This window comes from Formica exsecta, unplaced genomic scaffold (assembly GCF_003651465.1).
Source record: "Formica exsecta isolate Colony F162 unplaced genomic scaffold, ASM365146v1 scaffold2, whole genome shotgun sequence".
Taxonomy (NCBI): domain Eukaryota; kingdom Metazoa; phylum Arthropoda; class Insecta; order Hymenoptera; family Formicidae; genus Formica; species Formica exsecta.
This window is the reverse complement of record NW_021849297.1, coordinates 1,157,541-1,182,072: the sequence shown is the minus strand read 5'-3', so window position 1 is coordinate 1,182,072 and position 24,532 is coordinate 1,157,541. Positions and strand designations below refer to the sequence as shown.

At 41.5% G+C, this 24,532-nt stretch overlaps 1 protein-coding gene across 6 annotated transcripts in view; it reads left to right on the top strand.

The window, feature by feature from the left end:
- Positions 1 to 24,526, top strand: part of LOC115234245 (basic-leucine zipper transcription factor A-like) — a 113,115-nt gene extending 88,589 nt beyond the window's left edge. For 2 of the 6 annotated variants that reach the window (XM_029805111.1, XM_029805109.1), the window contains 2 exons: positions 178 to 216; positions 20,609 to 24,526. In XM_029805111.1, the coding sequence (XP_029660971.1) occupies positions 20,618 to 21,943 (1,326 nt within the window). In that variant the 5' untranslated portion in view covers positions 178 to 216; positions 20,609 to 20,617 and the 3' untranslated portion in view covers positions 21,944 to 24,526. Of the gene's footprint in view, positions 1 to 177; positions 217 to 1,710; positions 1,755 to 19,854; positions 19,910 to 20,204; positions 20,499 to 20,608 lie in introns of those variants that run through there. The other 4 variants (XR_003883895.1, XR_003883897.1, XM_029805112.1 and 1 more) reach the window with 4 other exon arrangements.
- Positions 24,527 to 24,532: the final 6 nt, after the last annotated feature.

Here is a 24,532-nt window from a genome sequence, read left to right as displayed (position 1 = left end):
TACTTTGCTTATTTTCACATCGAAAATAGGCAAGTTTTTATATCGCAAAAACACCACTTTAATATGGTCACGATATTTAACAATATATAAATAAATTCTTTCATAATAATATATAAATACTTTCTTAAAAATTAAAATAAATATAGATTTATAATCTTTTTTTATTTCTGTTTTCAGCATAAAACCAATGAAAGGGAAGATGTTTTGGGCCTAAAGGTAAGCTAATTTTATAATGCAAATACATAATATATAATACTTCTCATTTAACAAACGATATATATATATATATATATATATATGTATAATGCACGAGGAGTCTTGTTATACGCTTTAATATTTTATATCGCGCTCTGTCTCGTCCAATAGCGTTACAATTATAATTGGGATTGATGCTTGATTCTTGAGCGCGTTAAAGTTGTAAAATTATTCCGACAAGAGAGAAATTTTTTTTTAAATAATTAAAAATCCTTGTCTTCTCTATAAACGAGCGGCATAAATTTGCTCGCGCAAGCATTAGTCGATATTAAGTATATTTAATTTTCGAGCTGTATCAGAAATTAGAATTTTACATTCTACCGCGAAATACATCGCGGAATACCCCACAGCGTATCGCTGACGGATTGAGACGCGCGAATCCACCCTGTGGATATCGTGAAACCTGGTCGCACGGACGCCTCTGTTCCTGCGAGTAGAAAGTCCACCGGTAGAGGTATTTCGTTCTACGCCGAGGCAACGCGGCGACTTCCCGCCGTGGCGAGGTGAGGCGAGACGAGCTGAAGCGAGGCTGAGCTGAGGCGAGGCGAGGTGAGGTGAGACGAGACGAAACGAGGCGAGGCGAGGCCTCGGAGCGTGGGTATCAGCACGGAACCGAGTCTACAACGCATTAGCGCGGCGTTGTCACGTTTCGAGGTTCTCTCTCTCTTTCTCTCTCTCTCTCCCTCCCTCCCTCTCCCTCTCCTTCTCTCTCCCTTTTTCTTTTTCTTCGCCTGTCTCCGTCTCTCCTTGAAGCCTGTTCCTTTCCCTCCCTCGCTGTCCTCCTTCACCCCGACGCCTCGCGCCTAGCAGTGCCGACTCGTTCTTTCTCTCGACGCCTCTCACCGTCTCTCGCCGCGCGACGTTGCTGATTCGACTGGCGGGAAAACTGGCTCTTCAAACGGATTTTCCCGCGACACGGCACACGTTTCTCGCTTTCTCGCTATTATACTTTGTCTTGCCGTTTTGTATACGCTCGTGGTCTGACTATATCGGTATTGCCAGCATTTGACGAACGTTATCGACCGTCATCAACTTCGCAGCCGGGCGCGGCGAAAATCTCGGGGTCGCTTCTATATTTTAGCAAAGATTTATTCTAGAGCTAGAGAATTTTACTCGAAAATGTGTTATCCCACATTCTCGTAAACAATAGAAATAACAACCGACCGCAATTCGCGGAGAAAGCGATAAACGCATTCGTTGTATTTACGACGCATTTTCTACGCTAAAGATGCGTTATCTCCTGTATCTTTTAGAACCGTGCTCTATCATTTAGAATTTAATTATACTTTGCTTATTTTCACATCGAAAATAGGCAAGTTTTTATATCGCAAAAACACCACTTTAATATGGTCACGATATTTAACAATATATAAATAAATTCTTTCATAATAATATATAAATACTTTCTTAAAAATTAAAATAAATATAGATTTATAATCTTTTTTTATTTCTGTTTTCAGCATAAAACCAATGAAAGGGAAGATGTTTTGGGCCTAAAGGTAAGCTAATTTTATAATGCAAATACATAATATATAATACTTCTCATTTAACAAACGATAGTTTTTTATTTTGGGATTTATATTTGTAAACTTTTGCGAATAAAATAAAAAAGAATTCGCAGTAATATAGGAGGTATAGTAAAGATTTTTGGGGCATTCTAATAAAAAAACTATGTCTATTATCTTTTGTGTCACGCGTGACACTGATAGCCCCGAATGTGTGCGGCAAATGGAACGCTAATGATCGAAAACAAAAATATGGTAGGCACGTTAATTCGAAGTAAATTTTCCACAAACTTACCGAGAAATAATTTTCTAATTTCTCTTTATAATATAAAATGTAATTTGGAAGGATTTGTTCTTCACAATTTCCATCTACCACGCGAATAATCCCGTGTGGCTTCACATTGCGAATGATAACCCTGACCATAGACACCATTGTCAAGCCGATCACGATTACTCGATAGATTAATCACGAGAATCCCACAAGGCAAATTAAGACCAGGTTTAATATATACGAAACATATACAATATCCTATATATATTCTAAAAATTAAAAATCTAGTGCTTATCGATCTATAATCAAATTATGATATTACAGATTGATAAAGTTTACAATTATAACATTTGGCTGTAAAATATACGTTTGAATTTATAGTCAAATTATTTTTAAACAACGATATTAAGCGCTACGTTATACAGCGATAAAATATTTTATTCTCGAGAGGTAGACTACATATCTTGAAAGCTGCGAATAAGGAATACATTTTTGGAAAAGCAAGCTTTATTAAGTTCGCTTGTGATCCCGCTCTCTAAGCTCCGGCATCTTCGAGAAGCCCCGAGCCGGCATCCGACGACGTCCTGTGACTTTGAAAATAGAAAGTCACTTTGAAAATAGGCTCTCTCCGAAATATGCGCGCCTGGCGAACCCTTCCATCGTCTCGGTTAAGAAGAAGAAGAAGAAGAAGAAGGAGAGAAAGAAGAAGCCGAAGAGGAGAAGGAGGATCGCGATGATGATGACGAGGGGGAGGGGTGGGGCGCGGAGGGTATAGACGCGGTTTTAGACTACGGACTCGACGCGTCGGCGTCGAGTTAAAAATAACAGTAACAGCGGCGGAGCCGGTCCTTGTCGACGTCTACATCGTCCACGTCGTATTTACCGCTGACTGCCATCGCCGCCGCTGTTACTGTTGCTGCTAGCTAGTAGCTTCCACCGCTAAACTGGACGGCGATATCGATGACGCTACGCGCCATTGCGACATAGCCTTGAGCGCGTTGTGCGTCGCGTATCGAGGAAGTCTAAGAGCGGAGCTGCAAAGTCGCGCCGCTTCGATTTTTTTGCAGTAATTTTAATATCTATCTTGTCGGTCATGCGGAGGATTTTTATCGCTTCTATACGAGTTGCAACATAAATTTTATCTGCTCGCTTAACGCACGCGCGGACATTATAATCATCAATCGGAGTTTTCCATTCGCTATTTCGAATCTCTCTCGAGATTCGCGCATTTGTCGCAGGACGAATTTATATAAATCTTGATGACGAATTGTCACGTTTCTGTTTCGCGAACAACTTTCGCGTCGATAAAACTGGACAAATTTGTCGGTGGTTTTTACGAAACAGAAATTATTTAGCTTGTATTTGTGTGAGTCGATATATTTGTAGATTTTCGAGCGTAAACTTGACATACGAGATCTGTCACAGGTTCTCTTCATTGCAACAGTTTCGTTTGCTTTATTATTATTATTCTCGTGAAAATGACGTTTGTCAAATTTAATCATTTATTAATTTGCGGTCTTATGCGTCGCTTGTCAAATTATTAAATTTCTTGAAGTAAAAGTTTATTTTCTATTTATTTACTTGTATTTTTATTTCTAATCTTTCCGTTAAGTTGTATAAAATTCAGGATTTTAAATTTGTCGAAGCAAAACACGGTCCGATATCCTAATTCGGGAAAAGGCTCCTCAAAGAAAAATTTGAGAAAGGACTACTACTAGCATCTAGACAACTTACTTAAATTAAATTGACATAAATTAAATATTAACACATTAGAAAATAATTTAACGGAATCATAGATTGCATATATAATGCAGATATAATCTTGTCATACTGTCTATTCGATCCAAAAAAGTCTTCAAAATTTGACATTCAATATCGATTATCAATTAAAATACCAGCTTCATTTTTCAAGCGTCTTCTTTATATATCATGTATGAAACTCTGTAGAAAGACATGCGCTGTGATCTCCACGATGATATGACGAATAACATTTGAGGACTCGGGAAGGCTTGTGATCAAAGTGTTAAATAAAAGAGTATATCGATATTATATCTATCGCGTATCTTTGTAAGGGAGCATCGCGGGTCGAGGCTTGAAATCTTGGCTGCGCGCGATCAACGGATTCTCTCTTCGTGCAACGGCGAGACGAATTTTATTTTCGTCCCGCGGTGGCGTCCCGCGACCTCGATGCCATCCCCCCACTATATCTCGCTGTTTAGCGCCGCGGCTGACACTCGTAAATCCAAAGCCACGGCGTGAGTTCGTCTCCGCGGATACTTGGATAATGCTCGGACGGTATCGAACATTATATGCGTATCGAACGGACGGCTTCAAATGAAACCGGCTCGCGAAAGTTTGCGTTTATCCGAGTATCCAACACTTGACTCGAACGCCATATTTTCCTTATGAGCGAGATTGTACGATTACATAATATATATATATATATTTTTTTTCTTTTCTCATCCCTGATATTTCCAATTTTTTAGAATATAATAAATATTTCTGACCTCGAACGCCATATTTTCCTTATGAGCGAGATTGTACGATTACATAATATATATATATATATTTTTTTTTTCTTTTCTCGTCCCTGATATTTCCAATTTTTTAGAATATAATAAATATTTCTGATATTTTCATGTTGTGTCATAAGAGGGACGCTCATCGTGAATACGCTGTCGCGCGACGTTTATTTTTTCTGACGGTCCCAGATTTTTATTTATTTCTTATATTCAATAATTGCGAAAATGCGCCGAATTTTGAACGTGCGATTTTGATCGCCTTGTTCACTTAGTTGCGCGGCGTGCCGGACTCGGCACGGCTAGGAAAATAGTCGGGACAGGATACGGGAACAGTTACCGGCGCGTCTCTCAGGGCCAGCGCGCCTCGAGGCAAGGACGGTACCGCTACGGGCAAAGATCTTCCATTGCTCTCCTCCCGCAGGAATTTATGACGCGAAAAATCTCGTTTCCTCCGCGGAAATTCTCGCTGATCGCCGATTCCTCGCACGGCTCTCACGGCCTGAACTAGCGATCGAACTTACGGATCGTCTTTAGGAAAAGCGAGAAAATAATGTTGCGGCGAGTCGTTCTCTCGGAACGGATACGATATCTATCGACGTGAGATTTACAGAGAATGGTAGCTCACGCTTCCTCCCCATTCTTTTTTCTTCTGAGGAATTGGAATTCGGGGTTGTGCCTTAATATTCGAACAGAATATTATCTTTCTTTTCGCAAATTTTTTGTCATTCGACCATTTGAGATATCTTTAATATATAATTAATTCTTGGATAAAAATTCTATTAAAGTGCGCTTAAAATTCTAAATAAAAAATAAGCATTTTGCTTATCCGCGTTAATTTATATCGATTGTTTTAGATACAGCGATCCGTTGAAGTGAGGGCCACACAACACATTGTTTCTACCGACAAATAGGGAAATTCTGATTTCCACGGTTAATATTCGTCCGATCCAAATATTAGCGACGCGGACGGGATCGATCGCGGGGGTAAATAGATGGCTTGACGGAATCGGCAAGGGACGATATAGGACGACACTCCTAGATCCGAACGAACGAGCGTACGGAGGTCGTTGAATCCCATTAAGCGGTACTCTCTGATCGTTTCGCTGCCGACCACCTGTATGCCGACGTTCTTTTCAACCGATGTCTCCGCATCCGTGTTTCTCCCTACCTCTTACGGTGTATCTGCTAGGATGTTGCGTCGAGCGACGACGACGAAGAGAAGATGGATATCAAGATGAAAGCGATTATGCTCTTCATCGTCGTCGTCGTCGAAACCGTCATCGTCGGTGAATATCGCGCACCACGGCTAGAATATTGCATTCTCCTTTTCTCGTGTAGCTAATGCGGCCACACCTTTCACCAACACCCAGCCCGGCAGACTCTGGTCTGACTAGCGTGCTTTAGCTAGCTAGCTAGCTAGCTGGATGGCTAGGCTTGGCTTGCCGATCGGAATAGCCAGGCTCGATCGCTCGACTCGCGCTCGTTCCCTGCGACCGGCTGTACGATGACTATTCGCGCACATCTCGCAACGCGAGAGCCGCCTAACAGTAAAGTCTCTCTCGCTTTGTTCCGTCTTCTCAATCTTTGGCTTCAACAAACGGAGAGAGATTATTTCATAGGATTTTCATTATATTCTTTCCATCCTTTACGGGATTATTTTTCTTAAATCTTGAGAAATTTTCGATACGCCGATATACGCAAGTTAAAATATAACACGCGTATTTTTCGGGATTGAAAATAAATTTCAAATACAAAATATTCTCAGGTACAGATTAACGAATTGCATGATTAAACATTTGTAATAGTATTTGAAAGAGTTTGAGATAAAAACATTTGAAGTGCAAATACAAGCAATTCGTATAATGTGAACAAAATCAACGGTTAAACTATTTGATCGATTTGCGATGACTAAAACTTTAAAAATTCGAATATTTGAAAAGCTCAGATATCAAGAAAAACGTATGCGAAAATAGTTTCCAGCGAACAGAAATAGCCAGCTTTAATTTGTTTTTTCTCCGCAATATATTCAACTTATGATTTTACCTAAATACAGGGTATCTTCGAGACTGAAAAGTGAAATAATTTTATTATATATTTCTTTTATTCTTCTATCTCTGTAAGTTAAAGATTTGTACTGTTTAAATGTTGTTTCGAGGTCAAAGTTGAATATGCTGACCAAGAAAACGCTTCTTTAAAAAAGTACAAAAGGCTATTATATGAGAGAAGATCTTTTGAAAATCGTTCGAAAATTCTTTTAGTTTTGTGTTTTGTTGGTGCTTGTAAATTCCTCAAGTTTTTTTTAAAGATTTCCTGTGTAGTTCTCGGAAGGATCGTTTCCTTCCTTTTTTTCCTTTTTTTTCTTTTTTGTATTTTTCTCTCTTTTTTTTCCTCCAATCTTATTCATTTTTCTTATCGAATCTCCTTCTTTTGTATCTACTTTCTCTTTCTGTTTTTTACTCTAATATTCTTCTTTTCTTTCTCTAATTAGAAATCGAATCGCACAAAGATGCGTCTCGGAAATTAAAATAACCAAATTGTGATTAACAATTGCATAATAACGTTGAGCAAGTTTTTCAAATTATTTGTTCGATATGCATGACTCGTTTAATAGGACTTTATTTTAATGATTTTATTTCTGTAATATAAGAAGGTTATCTAACCGTTCGGTATCTCGGGATCTAATTAGCTAATTGGCATAGTTACATTATTGTGATAAAGTGCAAAGTCGGCGATGAAACAATCAGCCAACCGATCATCCTGTACAGTCCTGTTCGCAGGAGCGGCAGGCCTATTCGATGAAGGGAGCTTTTTCCGCTGCCGCTTCGACGATCCGAACAAAAAGGGCCGAGACCGTAGTCTACCCGGGGACCCTTCGGCATAAAAGGCTCCAACCCTCATTCTCTCTCCCTTCGGATAGTGCGTATAGGGTCTTCTACCCCGAATCCAAATCCGACCTGGTCCTGCAGTCTCCGTGTATATTTCAACCGTAGGGCCACGTGTAGCATTGCTCATACGCCATCACACGTGAGCATTTTTATTAACCCACGTGTTATCCATATAGAGCACGTATTGTTCGAAATACAAATAGCAACATTGTTTCGCTAATCATAAGTTTTTTTAAAATAATTTTTTTTTTTTTTTTTGGTATAAAACAGCTTGTTGATACTGCAAACTCTAAAGATGCAAAAAATTAAATACACATTTTATATCAGATATTTGTGAATTTACTAGTAAACGATAAATTTTCTAATACTGCATTTTCTGTAATGTAGTGTATTTTCCGTTCAACCTTCTCGTCGGAATGTTGTACGCCTATTGCATTCTCACGAGTGAAAGCTTAAATGAGAATCCCTGGGTTTTATTGTCGACTCTTCACGGAACGTACCACGATGCGCCCTTACGTCCGACCCTTGTCAAGGCAGCACGGCATCGTGGGTTAACGTGACCCAAGCACGACGTTCATCCGTATTTCCTACCTGGGCCCAGGTATCGGACCAGGCCCCACAAGTAGGTAAGAGACGCTGTTTCGAGACAAATTTTTCCGGGACGCATCTTCCTTGGAATTTTTGGAGACTTTGCTTTCGAACGTGACTAATGGAAGATGGAACCTAATTTGTACAATAAATCGCATAGCTTGACGTTATTTTGATGCAAATCAAACCGGCTACAATGTGACAAAATTAGTGACGTAATAATCTTCGTGAATCCAACGTATTTTAAAAATAGAAGAAGAGAGGGGTAGTTAAAAAATACTAATTTAGAAATATCGTGTGACCTCAAATCTTCTTAAATTAAATTATATTTATATTAAAGAGTAAATCTCATGTGTTCGCAATATTGCAATCTTGCGGTGAAATATTTCCGCAATGTTTCTGTAATTTTTTTGTGTTACGTAAATTCTTATACTCTATCAATATAAAAATAAATATTTCGAGAAATTTCGCGGAGCAAAATATAATACTAATAAATATAATATAATACTCATCTTCTCTTTATATGACCGAACTTTCGATAATTTGATGCATTTTTACTCATGTATTGATTCATTACTCTCGCAAGTGGAAAGTATTCGCGTAATGTGCAAGCCAGACGCGTGCCCATTGTTGACCAGCCGGCACCTGCTACGTCCGAACTGTCCACTTGTCCTTTTCCTTTTCTCTCTCCTTCAAGTGTCCTACGGACATCGTAAACTTCAACCCGCGCGCCCACACTCTTCAGATGTAAACAGGTTACGCGCGCGCGCGCGTCGCCTCTCTCGCTTTATTCTCCCTTCTCTCGTCTCTCTTTTCTCCCTTGTTTTGCTTTATCTTAGCGTGTGGATTTTAAGTATAATGTCTTGACCTCATCTTTTGTACAAAGCAACCGCGTAATTCACCAATGTGATCTATTACCCTTGGATACAGCAGATGGAAAAAGATTCGTGTTCGTACTTAACATTTATTATTGCAATGTTATAATCCATTTCATATGGTTTTATTTATATAGAGAGGGAATTTTTTGAATTGCGTGTAATGGGTTTATTTGAAAATTAAGTTATTTTTTTCCGTTATAATGTAAAGACGGAATGTTCAAATTTGTCAAAGAATTCATTGCTGAAAGAACATATCCAGCATCCATAAAAGAATTCGCGTATCATTCAATAAATGTATATTGAGTACGATATTTCGAGATATACTGCTTTACAGCTTCAGCGTGACTGATCGCACCATTCCATTCATAGACGAGTCAATCGACGCGAGTCTCTCCCTTCATCGAAATCGAAAATATTTGAAATAAAAACCTTCGCGCTCCACATGACGCTGGATGACGAACGCGAAGGGTGAACGAGAAGGGGATTTGGGGTTGACGGACCAGGGGGAGGGCGCCGCGTCATACGCGCGTAAGCAGAAAGACACCACGGTAAAAAATCCGGCGCGGGGGCAAAAAATGTATCGGAAAGAGAGAGTGACGTGTGCGTGTATGCGTATGTGTATGTGTATATATATATATCCCCACCGGTACTCCCACGCGCAAGGGGTGCTCGCCATTGCCCGACATATGGCCCCCTTTTTCAGCCGCCGTGCGTCTCCGCTTTCCCACACGGCGAAGGTACAGTCATTCGCATGTGTGTGTGTGCGTGCGTGCGCATGGCGATGCCCGCACGGATGCATCCATCAAGCTGTTTGAATTCTCGATAGAACAAAAAGGGAAGTTTGCCTTAACGCGCGAATTACATTCAGCATAGTCCGAGTTTATTTCTACGTATTCGAAACTTGTATCATCCCTTAAAATATAATTTTAATTATTAATTTGTATACCATCAATTCTGAACTTGGAATTCCTCTCAGAATGAACGACCTGCATCGACAGGAAATATATAATAGTTGCAAGATTATTATGATATACATATCTTGAAAGAATTTTTTTTATATATTTCTATAAAAACAGAATCGCGCAATTACTACATGTGACAGTTATCACTAAATCTTTTATATTTATCTTTATCTTTTACATTAATTTTTATCTTTATCTTTTACATTAATTAATCTTAATCTTTTACTTTTACTTTGATATTATAATTTTATAATCTTTATCTTTTACTTTTACTTCGATATTATAATTTGCGATGAAAATTCGATGTGTTTGTCGCTATAATAATTTCGCAGTTTACACATGACCTACGAAGCGTCGAAACCATGTCCTCACTATCGTCCAAACAAATTGAGACATTGTGAATTACGGGGGATACGCGCGAACCTTTGACTCTACTACTAGTAGAACTGGCACGGACCAATTAACGACCTCCAGGGTGACGTTTGCCGTCGCTTTATTTTCGAAGAACCCGACGTCCTTTTTCCTCTCCTATTCCTGGTTCGTTTTCTTTATCGCCTCTCTCTCTTTCCTGCTTTTCGTCTCTCCCCGCCCTCTTGCTGGCGTCTCTCAATTTTCCGTCCTCGAGTTTTTCGTTCCCTCTCGTCTACTTTCTCTCTCAGCCTTCCTCTCGTTCCTGCCTCCCCCCTCACCCCACTTAGTCCCCCGATTTTCGGGGTAGGACCCTTCAGGACACCGCAGATGTCATGCGCCCCTATAGATAGTATCAGTGACGCTCAGTTCGGCTTATGTAAAAGACCACGTGTCCTTGATCATTCTAAACATGACACATTATCTCATCAGTCTTATATAACTAATTTTTCTCTTAATAAAATAATCTATACACATACATATATAAATTTTAACAATGTATAGTAATGAAAATTTCAACAAATAATTAAAGAGAAAGTTATATGTATAGTTAATACATCACATCTTTAATATTATATATGGAAAAAAACTTTCGATGTCAATAACGTATACAATTTTGATTTCGTGAAACGATAATGTCGAAGATTTCCGAAGAACGCACATGCGTGTCTATCGAGCATGAACAGATGATATGGGGGGAATAAAAGAATACGCGGATCAGGCGAATGAGAGGCACTGGGGACCAAGGGAGTCGACCCTCCGTTTTCGGCGACCTTCCTTTATTCATCCCCTAATGTAGGCCCGACTGGCGCGTAGGTTCTTCTCGTCGCTTCGTATATAGGGTAGGGTATTTACCAGTTGGGAGGTATATATATACATATATGTACGCGCCTTATATACCATACGTTTATACATACAAACGCGCGAAGCAAGGGAGGGTGCGTATCTACGTGCAGGAGAGATCGCCTACGCGCTTTCGTATATGTATCGCGTGGTAGCGAACGGGATGCCTTGGGGGTGGCGGAGGAGTGAATGAGCGGGTCGACGTCGCCTATTGGATAGTTACAGTCGAGACGCATCGCAACAATCCCCCCGCGTGTTTCTCGCCCCGTCAGCCTCCCTGTGACGGCCGCGACGGCCGATTCGTACACGTGCCCGCCGTCCCTCGAGGGTGAAGCTTCGCAGACTCTCGCGCGCATTTCGCGCCCGATGACGTATCGTCCGCGCCGTTTTCGACTGCGAGTCTCGTGTTGCCGAAAAAGGCTGGTGTCTCGAGTATTTACGGCACCGGCCAGTTTTTTTCAGGACGTTTACGAGAGTCTTGAGAAATTTTTCGACGAGAGAAATAATTATTCAAAATAATCAAAATTTTTAATCAGAAATGTGAATATAAATTTATGTTATTCAACATATTAAGTCATTAAATAGTTTGTAGATTCAATTAATTTTATATTTATTTAAAGACACCTTATATAAAAATTTCAATTTCTAATAAACAATTTTTATCAGCTGATACAGTCTTAATATACATATATATAGTAAATAAATAATCTGTTAAAACAAAATTATTTTTAAATGAAGAATATTGCGATGATTTATGTAAAAATTGTTCTTTCTTTATCATAAAAAATTACATCATTATCTGATGTATCGTTAATTAATGATTTAATTAATGATATATTAATGGCCGCTGCTTTATGATATCGATCGCGCGTTTCAAGATTGAGCAACGAGAGTCTCGGCGAGAAATTTTGTCTTAACGTCTTAACCGTCTTGAACAGAGCGGAGTCCTTGAAGCCTGAAGCCGGTCGACCGGCGCGGCGCGGTACAATCTTATCCACACGCGCTCGTTGCGATAGCGCGTGGCTAATCTGCCGTGGACTTTACTCCGCTAAACTCGTCGTCGTTGGGTCAGCCTCCAGAATAGCGGCGAATTTCGACAACAAGGTTTCTTCGAACGCCAGGAATTGTCTTGGACGTAAGAGAATATTTCGAGAATATTCCATCGAGACTTCGAGAATATTTCAGCGACGTATTTCGACATAAGCAAAGATATATATATAAAAGTTTGGAAATATATATCATAGATTAAATTTGTGCTAACATGACTATCTGTTCGATAGTATTTCGACCTTGGCCGCGGTTCACGTAAAATCCGAGGACGCACCTCCGGTCGCGTCCCCGAGGACATTTGTCAAATCGGGACGTTCGATCCAGTCGCGCGCACGTGATAACTGTGACGAAAGGGAAACGTCAGTATACGAATGGGCTTCCACATCAAGACGTAGGACTGAGAAAGTAGGAGAAAGGGAGATATATGTGCGTCAGATCCGTCTTTCTAGACGTTGAGAGAGAGAGAGAGAGAAAAATATTATTTCAATATTACTAATACTATAAAATAAATTTTTAATTAGTATTATATTTAATAAAAAAATCGAATGTTGATATATACAATATTGCAAGTATATCTTGCATTTTTATCGACATTCTAACTTTAGGCAGTAGAAAGTAGATTCAAATTTCATGTTACACAAATCTAGAAAAAACGATTGCAAAATAAATCATAGAAATAATGATAGTGACAATGTAAAGTATCAACATCGGAAACGAAAAGATAGACGATAACGCGGGAAGAAAGTAAGCCAACATCATCTTTCAAGGAGAGAGAATTATATATCTTTGGTATGCCTCATAATTATAATCTTTGAGAAGTGAGTGGGTGCGTGCCTAAAAAAGGTAAAGCTCATCATTTATTTATGTAAAGCGAAGAAGTTTTGGTAACTCGCTCTCGTGGCTATTTGCGCGTGTGTCTTAATAAAAATACTTTCCATCCACAACGCAAGACGCAACCGAGCGAGTCCTTTCGACATATTTCGCTCGCTCGCTCGCTCGCTCGCATCGCCCGGAGCTTGCCTCGTTGTTCCTCAGTCCGATAGCGACGTGCTCCGGCTGTTTGTGCAACTTCGCAATTTCTCCTCTCGGCGCCGCCACCGTCGAGTCCCCTTTCGAAAATAACACACGGCCGGTTGACGTCATGCTGTCATGACCACCGTGGCGCGCCAACGTTGCTTCGACGTCGTGTATGTGTGTGCGTGTGCGCGGCGCAGAAAATTCAACTCGCGCGCGCGCACACACACCCACGTTATACTCTTTTATATATATATATATATATATACAAGTGTACAAATGTGTGCGTGTGTACACCTATATTTATAAAATGTTTCACTCTTGTCACTTTTGCTGTCTAAATAAATGCTAGTGACAGATTTCCTGTGAACAATTTAACGTAGTAAAAAGTCATGCCAGAAATTATTTCTTGAAATCTCCCAAATATATATATTTATATATATATATATATATATACATGTATCCGTCGTACTGTCGTACTCTTCCACATCGCGTGTGCGCGCGTCACCGCCGATATCAACGGCGAATGCGTGTGAACGCGCGCATACACACACACACACACACACACACACACACACACACATACACACGCGCGCGCGTATCCGTACCAACACCATACCCCGACTACTTTTATCTACCCGACGACTGGTCTCTCGGCCGACTCAGCCTTCGAAGCGCGTTCGCGAAGCGAACAGGGCCGGCAAAAGACAGTGGATTTAGAAACGTAAATATATAAGGCCAACATACATTAGATCCATTCTCTCTTCTCTCATTCGAACGTTATATTACACTTTTTGCAAAATTATATATAATGTGTATTCAAATATATTGGGAGGGAAGAAGGAAAGAGAAAAGGATAGAGGACATTTCATGCTTATATTTAATAGCATTATTTAAGAAAAGTTTTTTTTTTAATCATGATTTATATATACACGATAATGTTTTATTGTTAAAATTATCACATCTTACTTATTTCGTGGTATATATTTATTTATGTTAATTATATATACACAATATATCGGCAATATGAAAACGCGTGGCGGCTCGAGTTGGATGGAAATGGCCGATCGACCGGGCTTTGATTCAAGCATTTTATCTGCATTTTTCTAAATATATCACTTTCAGACATATCCATGAACCCCTTATATATTTAGATTACATTAGTAACACACACATATATATGCACGAAACTGTTTAAGATTCAATATAATTTTTGATAAGATCCAAGACACACTTTTTACAATAAAACATGTATATAATATCTAAGCGGCATATTTGATTATTTAACCGAGAGATAAACTCTGTCGCTATGCGAGCAATGAATAATAGTCGTTCCTCTTGACAGATAACGCGCAATCGCGGATGATTACAGCTTGTCCTTAGTAGCGAGAGAGGATTGAATCTTCGTTAACGCTAATTAAACGATCGCGTAATCGCGAGTCTAGGCGCTATGATTTCTAGCCTCGGCACTGTCGCGCGAGGTTGCTAGATAGCTTCGACTCGACGCGGCCGGCCGAGGCAAACATTACCTCATCGCCTGGCAGAGCCGGATCCACCGCGAACCTTCTCCACTTGGGATTTTACTAGCCGCGCGGGCCGTTACTATCTTGCGCCACTGCCACGCTCACAAAAACGCTCCTTTCTCAGCCAACGACGGACGGATGCGCGTCGAACGGCGTATATGCGTGTGCATATATACATATAGGTGTATATATGCGTGTGTAAATATATACATACACATATATATATTATATGTGTATTTTTAAATTTTTGTGATGCGCGCGATTATTTGCATTTATTTAGTTTATATTATATTATATTTTATCGCATTATATATATTATATTTGCCACGAGCCTTATACTTGTCGCGAGATCGTTGATTTTACCGGTTTTATTCGTCGTCACTATATCGTGATTTTTTGCTCATTAGTGAAAAGCGCTCGCGTTATTGAGCATCTATGCGTCTAATGACAATCTGCGTATAAAATTTATCTAAATTCTTATTTCTTTATTTTTTATCGCTCATATACTTTAATTATGAATGATGGTTTAAATATTTTACTATACATATATATCGAACATTGATTTGTATACTTGGAAGAAATTGAACTCATCTCAAAATAGTACCGATTCCGATCCTTGCTTCTCGCATATCAGTTGTTCAATTATTTACAAGTACTTTACCGCTCGTGTAAACTCATGTATGTAGCTCGTCATCCGGTTGCAGTCGGATACGTCGCGAGGCTCCTCTACTTCTAACGTGTCATTCGCATTCTTTGATCATTGATTCGTATCGAATCGCGGCGCAATGAATTCTCTTAGTATGATATATTTTTTTTTTTTTTACTTTCCGACGATTTTTATACGGTTATCCAAGTCTCACGGCGTACCGGGTTACCTCGTACTCGTCTCCGGTTCGAACCGCGATAAAACTTCTCCGGATTTTATGTTCCCTATGTTTTCGTTATTCTTCCCTCGCTCGCTTGACGCCTGTTGCTCGCTCGTAGCGAATCCGTTTTATCACTCGCCGTCAAAGTTGCCACGCGTCGCGGAATCTATGGCTTCCTTTATATTTAAATACGATATCGAAGTGACTTATGCAGTCCAACTTCGTGAAAGCTGTAATGCGCGAATATCTTGGAAACTATTCAACACGTCTGAAAGTTCTTTTAAATCATTCAGTCTCGTGCAAGAATCAAAGAATAGGTCCATGCACGTTGTGAAATACGTTTTTATTGCATAAAATGAGACGACCGAAAAACTGAATCGATTACAAAATATACGATCTACACGCGAAAAATTCAAATATAGCAGATGTAAATGCGCGTTTGCGAAACAATTTGTTATCGCCTTTTAATTTGAAAAACACGATTTCACGGCGATCTTATACGCATCCCCTAATAATTATCGATGGACACGTAGCCGCGAGATTCGCAAGATCTACAAACGAGATGCAACTTACGAGGATTTCACAAGTGGAAAAGGAGCGCCGGGGCGTGGCGTCTCTCAACTCTGATTTACAGCCAGTTAAGAACCGCATATTATCGCCACGTATAACTAATCCTTTCCAGTGTATTTCCTCCTCTCGTTCCTCCCTCTCCCTTATTGTCCCATCTGTGTGTCGTCTCACCCTCGTCCTCCCCAGCCATCTCTGACCCTCTCGATATTCAGTCACCCTCTCTCTCTCTCTCTCTCTCTCTCTTATCTCGCGTTTTGTACCTCTTCATCCCTTCCTCCCTCCCTCCCTCTTTGCACTTCCTCCTTTCCCTAACCACCTTACCTTTCACCGTCCATCCGTCTCCTGCCCCTTTCTCCCGCACTATCCTCAACGCTTTGCCCCGGTCTCTCTCGCCTCCTTTCTCCGTCGTGCCCGGTGTTCCTCTTGTTCCCGTTCCCGTTGTCGATTCAACAAGTGCCCGGTCACGCTTCGCAAATATCGCACGTAAGAGGAGGAGACGCCGAGATTACGACCGCATCCGTAACCACCCGCACGTTGGTCGAGTTCCGCCGAAATTTTCGAGTATATTCCCAAGTACGAAGCCTTGCGAGTCGAGAGACAATAACAAAGTTTCGTCGATCGACGAAATTATTAACCCGCGCTGTTATATATCCTCGATTTCACGAGCTTATCTTGCCACTTTCGCGATACATAGAGTGATATATACACGTATAGCGTATAGTAAAGTGTACGAAGATTCATCGCGTAGATAGATTTCGTGGATTCTTTCTTGCAATCTAAAACTTACGAATTGTATAATTTCGGACGCGATAACAAAGATTTCATATTATTCACGCAGTATTCTATCGATGATAAATATGGAGTAAAATTAAAATATCAGATATCTGTAGAATTATATATCACTTAATGATAAGTGAACTATATCCAGCGGCCTGCGTGTCATTTTGCATCCTAGATTTAAAGTCTAAGCTCACGTTTTAGAACATGATTTCTCAACGATTGGATTTAATCTCATTTGTCTTAAATTCGTCTAAAGAACAGAAATTGTTACTTAAAGCCTCGCGCGAAATAGCAGATATCGCTTTAAAAAGTTGCTTGGAAAAAGCGTTTCGTTTTCTCGACGTTAGAAGGCGAGATGAGATCCATCGCGTTGTTTTTCCTCCACGATGATTCTACGAACGTTCCTCGGAGCTCCAAGCTGACCGGTTGACCACGTCGCGTTGGAAGGAGAATCTCCGCGAGAGCGAGTCATATTCCAAGTAGGCCGCTACGGCCGGCCGCGGCGGATATACGCGGCCGCAAGAGCACAAGCTGTTGCCGCTAGAGATACTCCAGTCAAACCAGGGACGTAGCTACCGCGCTGCAAGTAGAAAAGAAACACTCGCGTCTATCCGATCCATCATATTTGACTGATAAAACTCAAAACTTGAGTCACTTTCGGTCCACAATCGTATATATAAAATTAAACTCGTTCGATTACAAGAAGTTATATAGCACGAAACAGAGTATTTAATAAAATTAATTAACATAATTATTTAATATAATTTAAAAAATTGTAATTTATTTAATCATCTCTTGAGTTTATGTATTAAATTTTTTTTCTCTTGATAATCTATCGGAATGTAATGAAATTATAAAGTAGCTGGAATAGAAAGAAAACAGCAGTAACAGTAGGAACACATATCACGCGTCTCGTGGATTCTACACGTCTGTCTTCACTCACGATAGATTCGGTCGGCATCGTGACTACAGCTATAACAGTAGAGCTATATGCGCTATCAGCACTGCTTGTTGCGGCGTGGTAGTGACGCGCGGAAGCCGAGTTCGATGGAAATACGGTGACGATGACGTCTGTTCGCCGAGCGAATCCTATTATCGTCTCGAAACATTCCGTACAAAATGCTAGCGCTGTTTGTCTTCATCGTAAACCTCAGCGAACGGATCTATATGAAAAATTGATGAAACTTAGTACTTAGCTGACCGTTTAATGAAATGACATAGCCGCTCTTATCAGCTTTAGCTTATGAGAAGACATTGATTTTCAACTTTTCCGAACAAAAAAACGCGAATGAGTTAACCAGAAGGATTTCGGATCTATCAAGATATTTTGTAGAATAATATCGTTTAACAGTTGTCAATTTTTAAAGTTGCGTATTATGTAAAAAAAAAAGGCGACACTTTTTTTTCTCTCTTTAACTTGCGAGACTTGAAATTTAATAAGTTGCGAGTTGGAAACATTCGGAATAGAGGGAATATAGTATCCGCGATTATTTCTAATGCAAATTTGCAAGAGTTTCGCGAATTACCCAAGTTTTATAAGTGGCAATTCTCTCTATAATCGAGTCTAGCGACGTTAAGTCAAAGAGACGATAATCGACTTTGATAACGGGATTAATCGCGCGATTATGAAAGGGATTCTGGGATCGCGTCCTCTGCCTTCGTTTCGTATTTCACGCGTCCACGTGCCCAGGAGGCAAAGCCCGTCGTTACCCTTTCAGTCGACCTTGCGACGTTGATGCCGTCACTTTTTCGTCGATCTCGTCCGGCGTAAAGTCCCAACCCCACCAGCCCCTCTCCCCGTATCTTTTTTCCGTGAAATCAAACGTCATGTGGAGGCCACGTGGACTCGGCCAGCCGACAAACATATCGCCGGTGACATCTCACGGCATCTCTGAGCACAACCGTGGCGATACACTGCTTGCTTGCTCTCTCTCTTCTCTCCTCCTCCCCCTCTCTATCCACCTCTGTCCTCTCGCCCTTCCAACTCCCACTACTTCGGCCTCTCTTTCTCACGCTCGCGAGAGCGCGTTCTCGCTCGCGCCAGCGGAGAAACGCGTCTCTCTGTCTTCCGAGGTGAGCAAGGGTTTGGAGGGAGGAACGATTATTTACTTACTTTCACTCGCGCGACCTCGTACGCGCGTAAATCATCCACGGCTGCGTGGGTACCGCTTTCGTAGGGTCGCGAGATACGCACGCGAGTTCGACCCGCCCTTACGCGATCGACGACGAGACTCGAAAGAATTATAATCCGACATTCGTATCACACTCTTCACATTCTTTAGTTCGCAAGAGCAATGCTTGCAACTTTCATATTCAAGATAAAGCTCCCGACGATATTTAATGATAAATATCGCTTCTAGAATCCAACTTGATGGCTGCATGTAACAAATGTTTATATATACATATAATTTTATAAATAAAACAGCTTGCAAATAATTTTTTTTTGGATTAAGTAAAGAACAAGATTTTGTTATATTGCATAGCTATCAATGTCTCCAATATATTCTATATATATAATTCTTCTGTCACGAATACCAGCGAACGATGATGTTTATAAGATATTATTGGAAGTCGAACCAGCTCGCCAGCAGCGATCGTTCGCGTTCCGCTGATGATTTCTTCAGGGCTAGGGAGTTGCGTGACGTCATCTTCTCCATCGCTTCGTCGGAGTGCCGAGCGTCTGAGTCACGTCCTCTCTTGCCTACTCTCTCGCCTCCGTGCGGCGTGCGAAGCTAAGCGCGTCCATTCGATTTTATTGCATTAATGCTGACGAATACACAAGATAATGCTGTCCCTTAACAATCTTAGTCGTTAGCAGCGGAATGTATGATATGAATTATAAGTTAAATATGCATGCCTTTTCCATAAATAGAGTTAGAAATGAGTACGAGAAAGTACGCGGAGCTAATGATAACGATTTATGTGTGCTTTCAGAGTTGTGCAATGATGGGTCTGCAGGCGACGGCAGGAAAACGCAAATTGGAGGGTGAAAGAATTATAATCCGACATTCGTATCACACTCTTCACATTCTTTAGTTCGCAAGAGCAATGCTTGCAACTTTCATATTCAAGATAAAGCTCCCGACGATATTTAATGATAAATATCGCTTCTAGAATCCAACTTGATGGCTGCATGTAACAAATGTTTATATATACATATAATTTTATAAATAAAACAGCTTGCAAATAATTTTTTTTTGGATTAAGTAAAGAACAAGATTTTGTTATATTGCATAGCTATCAATGTCTCCAATATATTCTATATATATAATTCTTCTGTCACGAATACCAGCGAACGATGATGTTTATAAGATATTATTGGAAGTCGAACCAGCTCGCCAGCAGCGATCGTTCGCGTTCCGCTGATGATTTCTTCAGGGCTAGGGAGTTGCGTGACGTCATCTTCTCCATCGCTTCGTCGGAGTGCCGAGCGTCTGAGTCACGTCCTCTCTTGCCTACTCTCTCGCCTCCGTGCGGCGTGCGAAGCTAAGCGCGTCCATTCGATTTTATTGCATTAATGCTGACGAATACACAAGATAATGCTGTCCCTTAACAATCTTAGTCGTTAGCAGCGGAATGTATGATATGAATTATAAGTTAAATATGCATGCCTTTTCCATAAATAGAGTTAGAAATGAGTACGAGAAAGTACGCGGAGCTAATGATAACGATTTATGTGTGCTTTCAGAGTTGTGCAATGATGGGTCTGCAGGCGACGGCAGGAAAACGCAAATTGGAGGGTGGTGTTGGCTGCATGGAATTCCATATGGACTTGGGCGAGAGTCCGTCGAAGCTCGGACGCGTGGACGGTAGCTGGTGGGCGATGGATGACAGTTATGGACCGCCCTTGAACCAGACGTCGACGTCGTATTACGAGATGGAGGTGAGCTCACCCTGCCTACAGGCAACGAACCCGTGCCAGCCCACGGCGACGGGTTCCTCGCAGTCGCAGCAGCAACAACAGCAGGCACAATCGCAACAACATTCGTCTCAACAGCACCATTCATCTTCCCAGTCGACGCAGCAAGGGCAACAACAGCAATCGCAGCAGCAACAACAATCGTCGGCGTCATCTTCGACGTCAGCCTCGTCCACGGTGACGCAATTACATCACCAACACTACTATCATCACCAGCGCAGCGCCATCAGTCCAATCGGCAACAACGGTTATAATCAGTTATCGAGATCTCAGCCGCAATGGGGCGCACTTCATCATTACGAACCGCCGACGATACGTCGCGAGGAGAACGGCAAGAGTTACTTGGAACTCGGCTCGAGTTATCGAGCGAACGAGCGATGTTGCGAAGGCTCCAAGTCGAGTTGGTGCCGACGCGGTCGAGCCTGCTACCGGCAGCGACGACTCGCCGTGCTGAACATCTCAATGTGCAAACTCGCCAGGTACCGCCAGTTCCCGGATCCAAGCCTCCACAGGTCGGTATTGATCTGCAATACTTTGAGACACCTGGAACGTGAGATGGAGAGAGACAGGAGTCCACCGCCCATGGAGCCGGTCGTACCGGCACCGATAGCTCAATTGCAACCGCCTGAGCAGGGCAGGTTAACGCCTTTCCCCGTGCCACCGACATCGTCGGGCGAGACCGACGTCGATTCTGGCATCGGCGACAGCGACGACAGTCGATCGATTAACTGGGGCAGCGTGCTATCCTTGTCAAGCCAGTCGCCGCTCGACCCGCTCAACAACAACGAACTACTAGACGTGGACATAGGGCCCGATCTCGATCTGGACTTTATGCCTGGGTGGAAGTTGACGCCCCTCTCGGCGGATGACATCCTGAGAAGTACAACGACCCAGGAACAGCATCATCATCACCATCATCATCACCATCATCATCATCATCATCAGCATCATCATCAGCAGCAACAGCAGCAGCAGCAGCATCTAATGTCCTCGGGGAGCAGTTGCGGCAGTAGCTGCGGCAACAGCAACGTCGTCGGTAGCACCAGCGTCAACAACGGTAGCAGCAGTAGTACGCACGAGTCGTTGATGTGCGTAGGATCATAGCCCTCGACCTTGACATCGTTGAGTCACCTCATCGATTTTTATCCGCTGACGCCGCAGGGCAAATAGATCCACAACGACGGCCAGCACGCAAAAATCCTGCGAAAATGTCCCTGGAAGGTGCGCGGGCGAGAGGCGGCGATGAATACAGCTCACCCTCTCTCTGGAGCGTTCGATGTCTGGCCGGCGACTCTCGAGGAGCCGCCTTCTTCTCTCTTCGCGTTAATTTATTGTCGCGTCAATTACACACATATACATGCATACGGACAGACGAATACGATACCGAGTAATCTCCTGCGACACTTTCGTTCTTCCTCCGCTCCTTTTACCACCGCTATTATGACTGCTACCACCGTGGACTCTATTGCTACTACTTTTACTACAATCCTTCCGTGACTATTTACCACTATCGTTACGGTTACTCCTATTACTATCGCTACTCTACTTCTAGTACTACTATACTACTATTACTAATACTATTACTATTATTACTATTATTACACTATCGCTAATTAACGTGTCTCCCAGAATAAATATCTACTCCCCGAGGGACGGACGCGTCATGACACGCGGCACATTCGCAGGTGCAGACAAGACAACAGAGCGCTCTGAGAGTTTAAAAAACGGAGAGAGAAAAAAAAGGACGAGGGAAGGGGGGTTGGAGAAGAATCTTCACTGTCCGCGAACCGACAGGTGCTGCTACTCGCATCTGATATCCTGGCAGAAATTCAGATGGTTTTCGTACCGGGCTATCGCGTATATCATTTTTTCCGCCGTGGAATTTTGAAGCTAGACGCAAACGCGATTAACATTTACCTCTCAATATGCCGCTATAAGATTTGAGAAAACCATCGGTAATCGTCAACTCTCCAATAAACGCGTAATGGCGATCCGATTCTGCATTCGGCCTGATATATGCGCGCCTATTGGAGGATTGAAACTTACGTTTCCATAATTGCATCTGCGAGCTTGAAGATTCACGTGTGAGTTGTCGGAAAAGCGATTAAGACATATGTGCGGAAAGATTCGAGAGGACGGAAAAGAGAGAGAGAGAGAGAGAGGGAAGATGGTTTTTTGGCTACGCGTCGAGTATGAAGAAGCTTTCTCTTCGAGGCCGGAAAACTACGAGAACACTGTGATCGAAGTCTCTCGGCTCGGGGAGTTTCTGCTTCCTCTTCTGTGCGTTCACCCTCTTCGTAAGTTATATTCTGAAATTGCTGGGGAAGGCCGTCCGGGAGATCTTTTTTCATGAAATGACATTCAACATCCCAGAGTCTGCAACTCTGGAACGAATGTGACCAATCGATGATAATGTGGATGATACATCATCCGTGCGTACCCAGCATGCAACCATATATACATTCACACATATAGTATATATATACGACCGCCGTGGCCTATATTATACGCACGACGCACGAAGAGACACACGCGAGTGCAAGTGCACACACAAGTCATATGGTGCTACAGGGCGGCTGTAGCCTGGTGCTTCTTTTCTCTAGGACAGACAAACACGCATACAGACACATACATACCTTACGCCGAACGCGTACCGAATTCGCACGGATCGCTCCGTCGCTCGGGGTCGTCGTGACGCGTCCTACCGTCGTAAGCGTGATACGATATAAATCGAAGACGTTGGCGTTTCTCGATCGAGAAACTGGTCGCACCATCGCCCAAATTGTTCGAGTATTTCATCTCGCGTGCTGGAGATCGTCAAAAAGTATCTGTGTTGAGTATCTTGTCAAAAGTAAATTGTTGAACCAAGGTAGAGATAAGTAGGTAGATAGGCTAATGCGACTCAGTCTCGATTGTTTACGCGTTGTGAGAATGAGGACGGTGAAGGAAAGGGCTTAAACATTTGCGTTGGAACTACGAGATATGTTTGGGCTGTGCAATAGAATGCGTGTCTTTAATACTAGTGAGTGTATCGTCAGGAGCATTGACATCATTAGGAATAAAAATTATTTTCATACAGCGATTATACGAAATATCGTCTTACGAACAATATTCGTCTATCTTGATTTGAACATTCTAAGAGATGGAACATATATATATATCTGAAAGTACAAATAATATTCTAATTTTTTTATTATTTTAATTTCAAAGCGATGCATGTTTCTTGACGTGAACACTCACTCCAGTTAATGATAATAACGATCTACAACTGACGATTATTCTTTCAGCAAATAGTAATATTTAACTAGAAAATTTTTTTCTAACACCAAGCCATAGCAAAGAAATATATGCCACGATTGACTCAATCACAAAGTCTAATCGTAAGTTGAAACGTGAAAATTAAGCATGCAAAGTAGTCCATTAGGTTTTCAAAGTCCATTAAGCTGCAACGCAATGAGTTAACCCTAAAATGCATGACGTGGGCCAGTATGACTCAACCATCGTTTTAAATGCGAATTCCACAATAACTATTTTATCGGAATGACCATATATCTACAAGTTTTCTGTTTATAAATAAATAGAAAAAATAAGAAGGGAAGAGAACAACAAAAGAGAAATATAAATATATAAAAATATATAAGATATAAAAACTGAGAAAAATTTTTTTAATTTAAGATGCAAAAAAAAGAATAT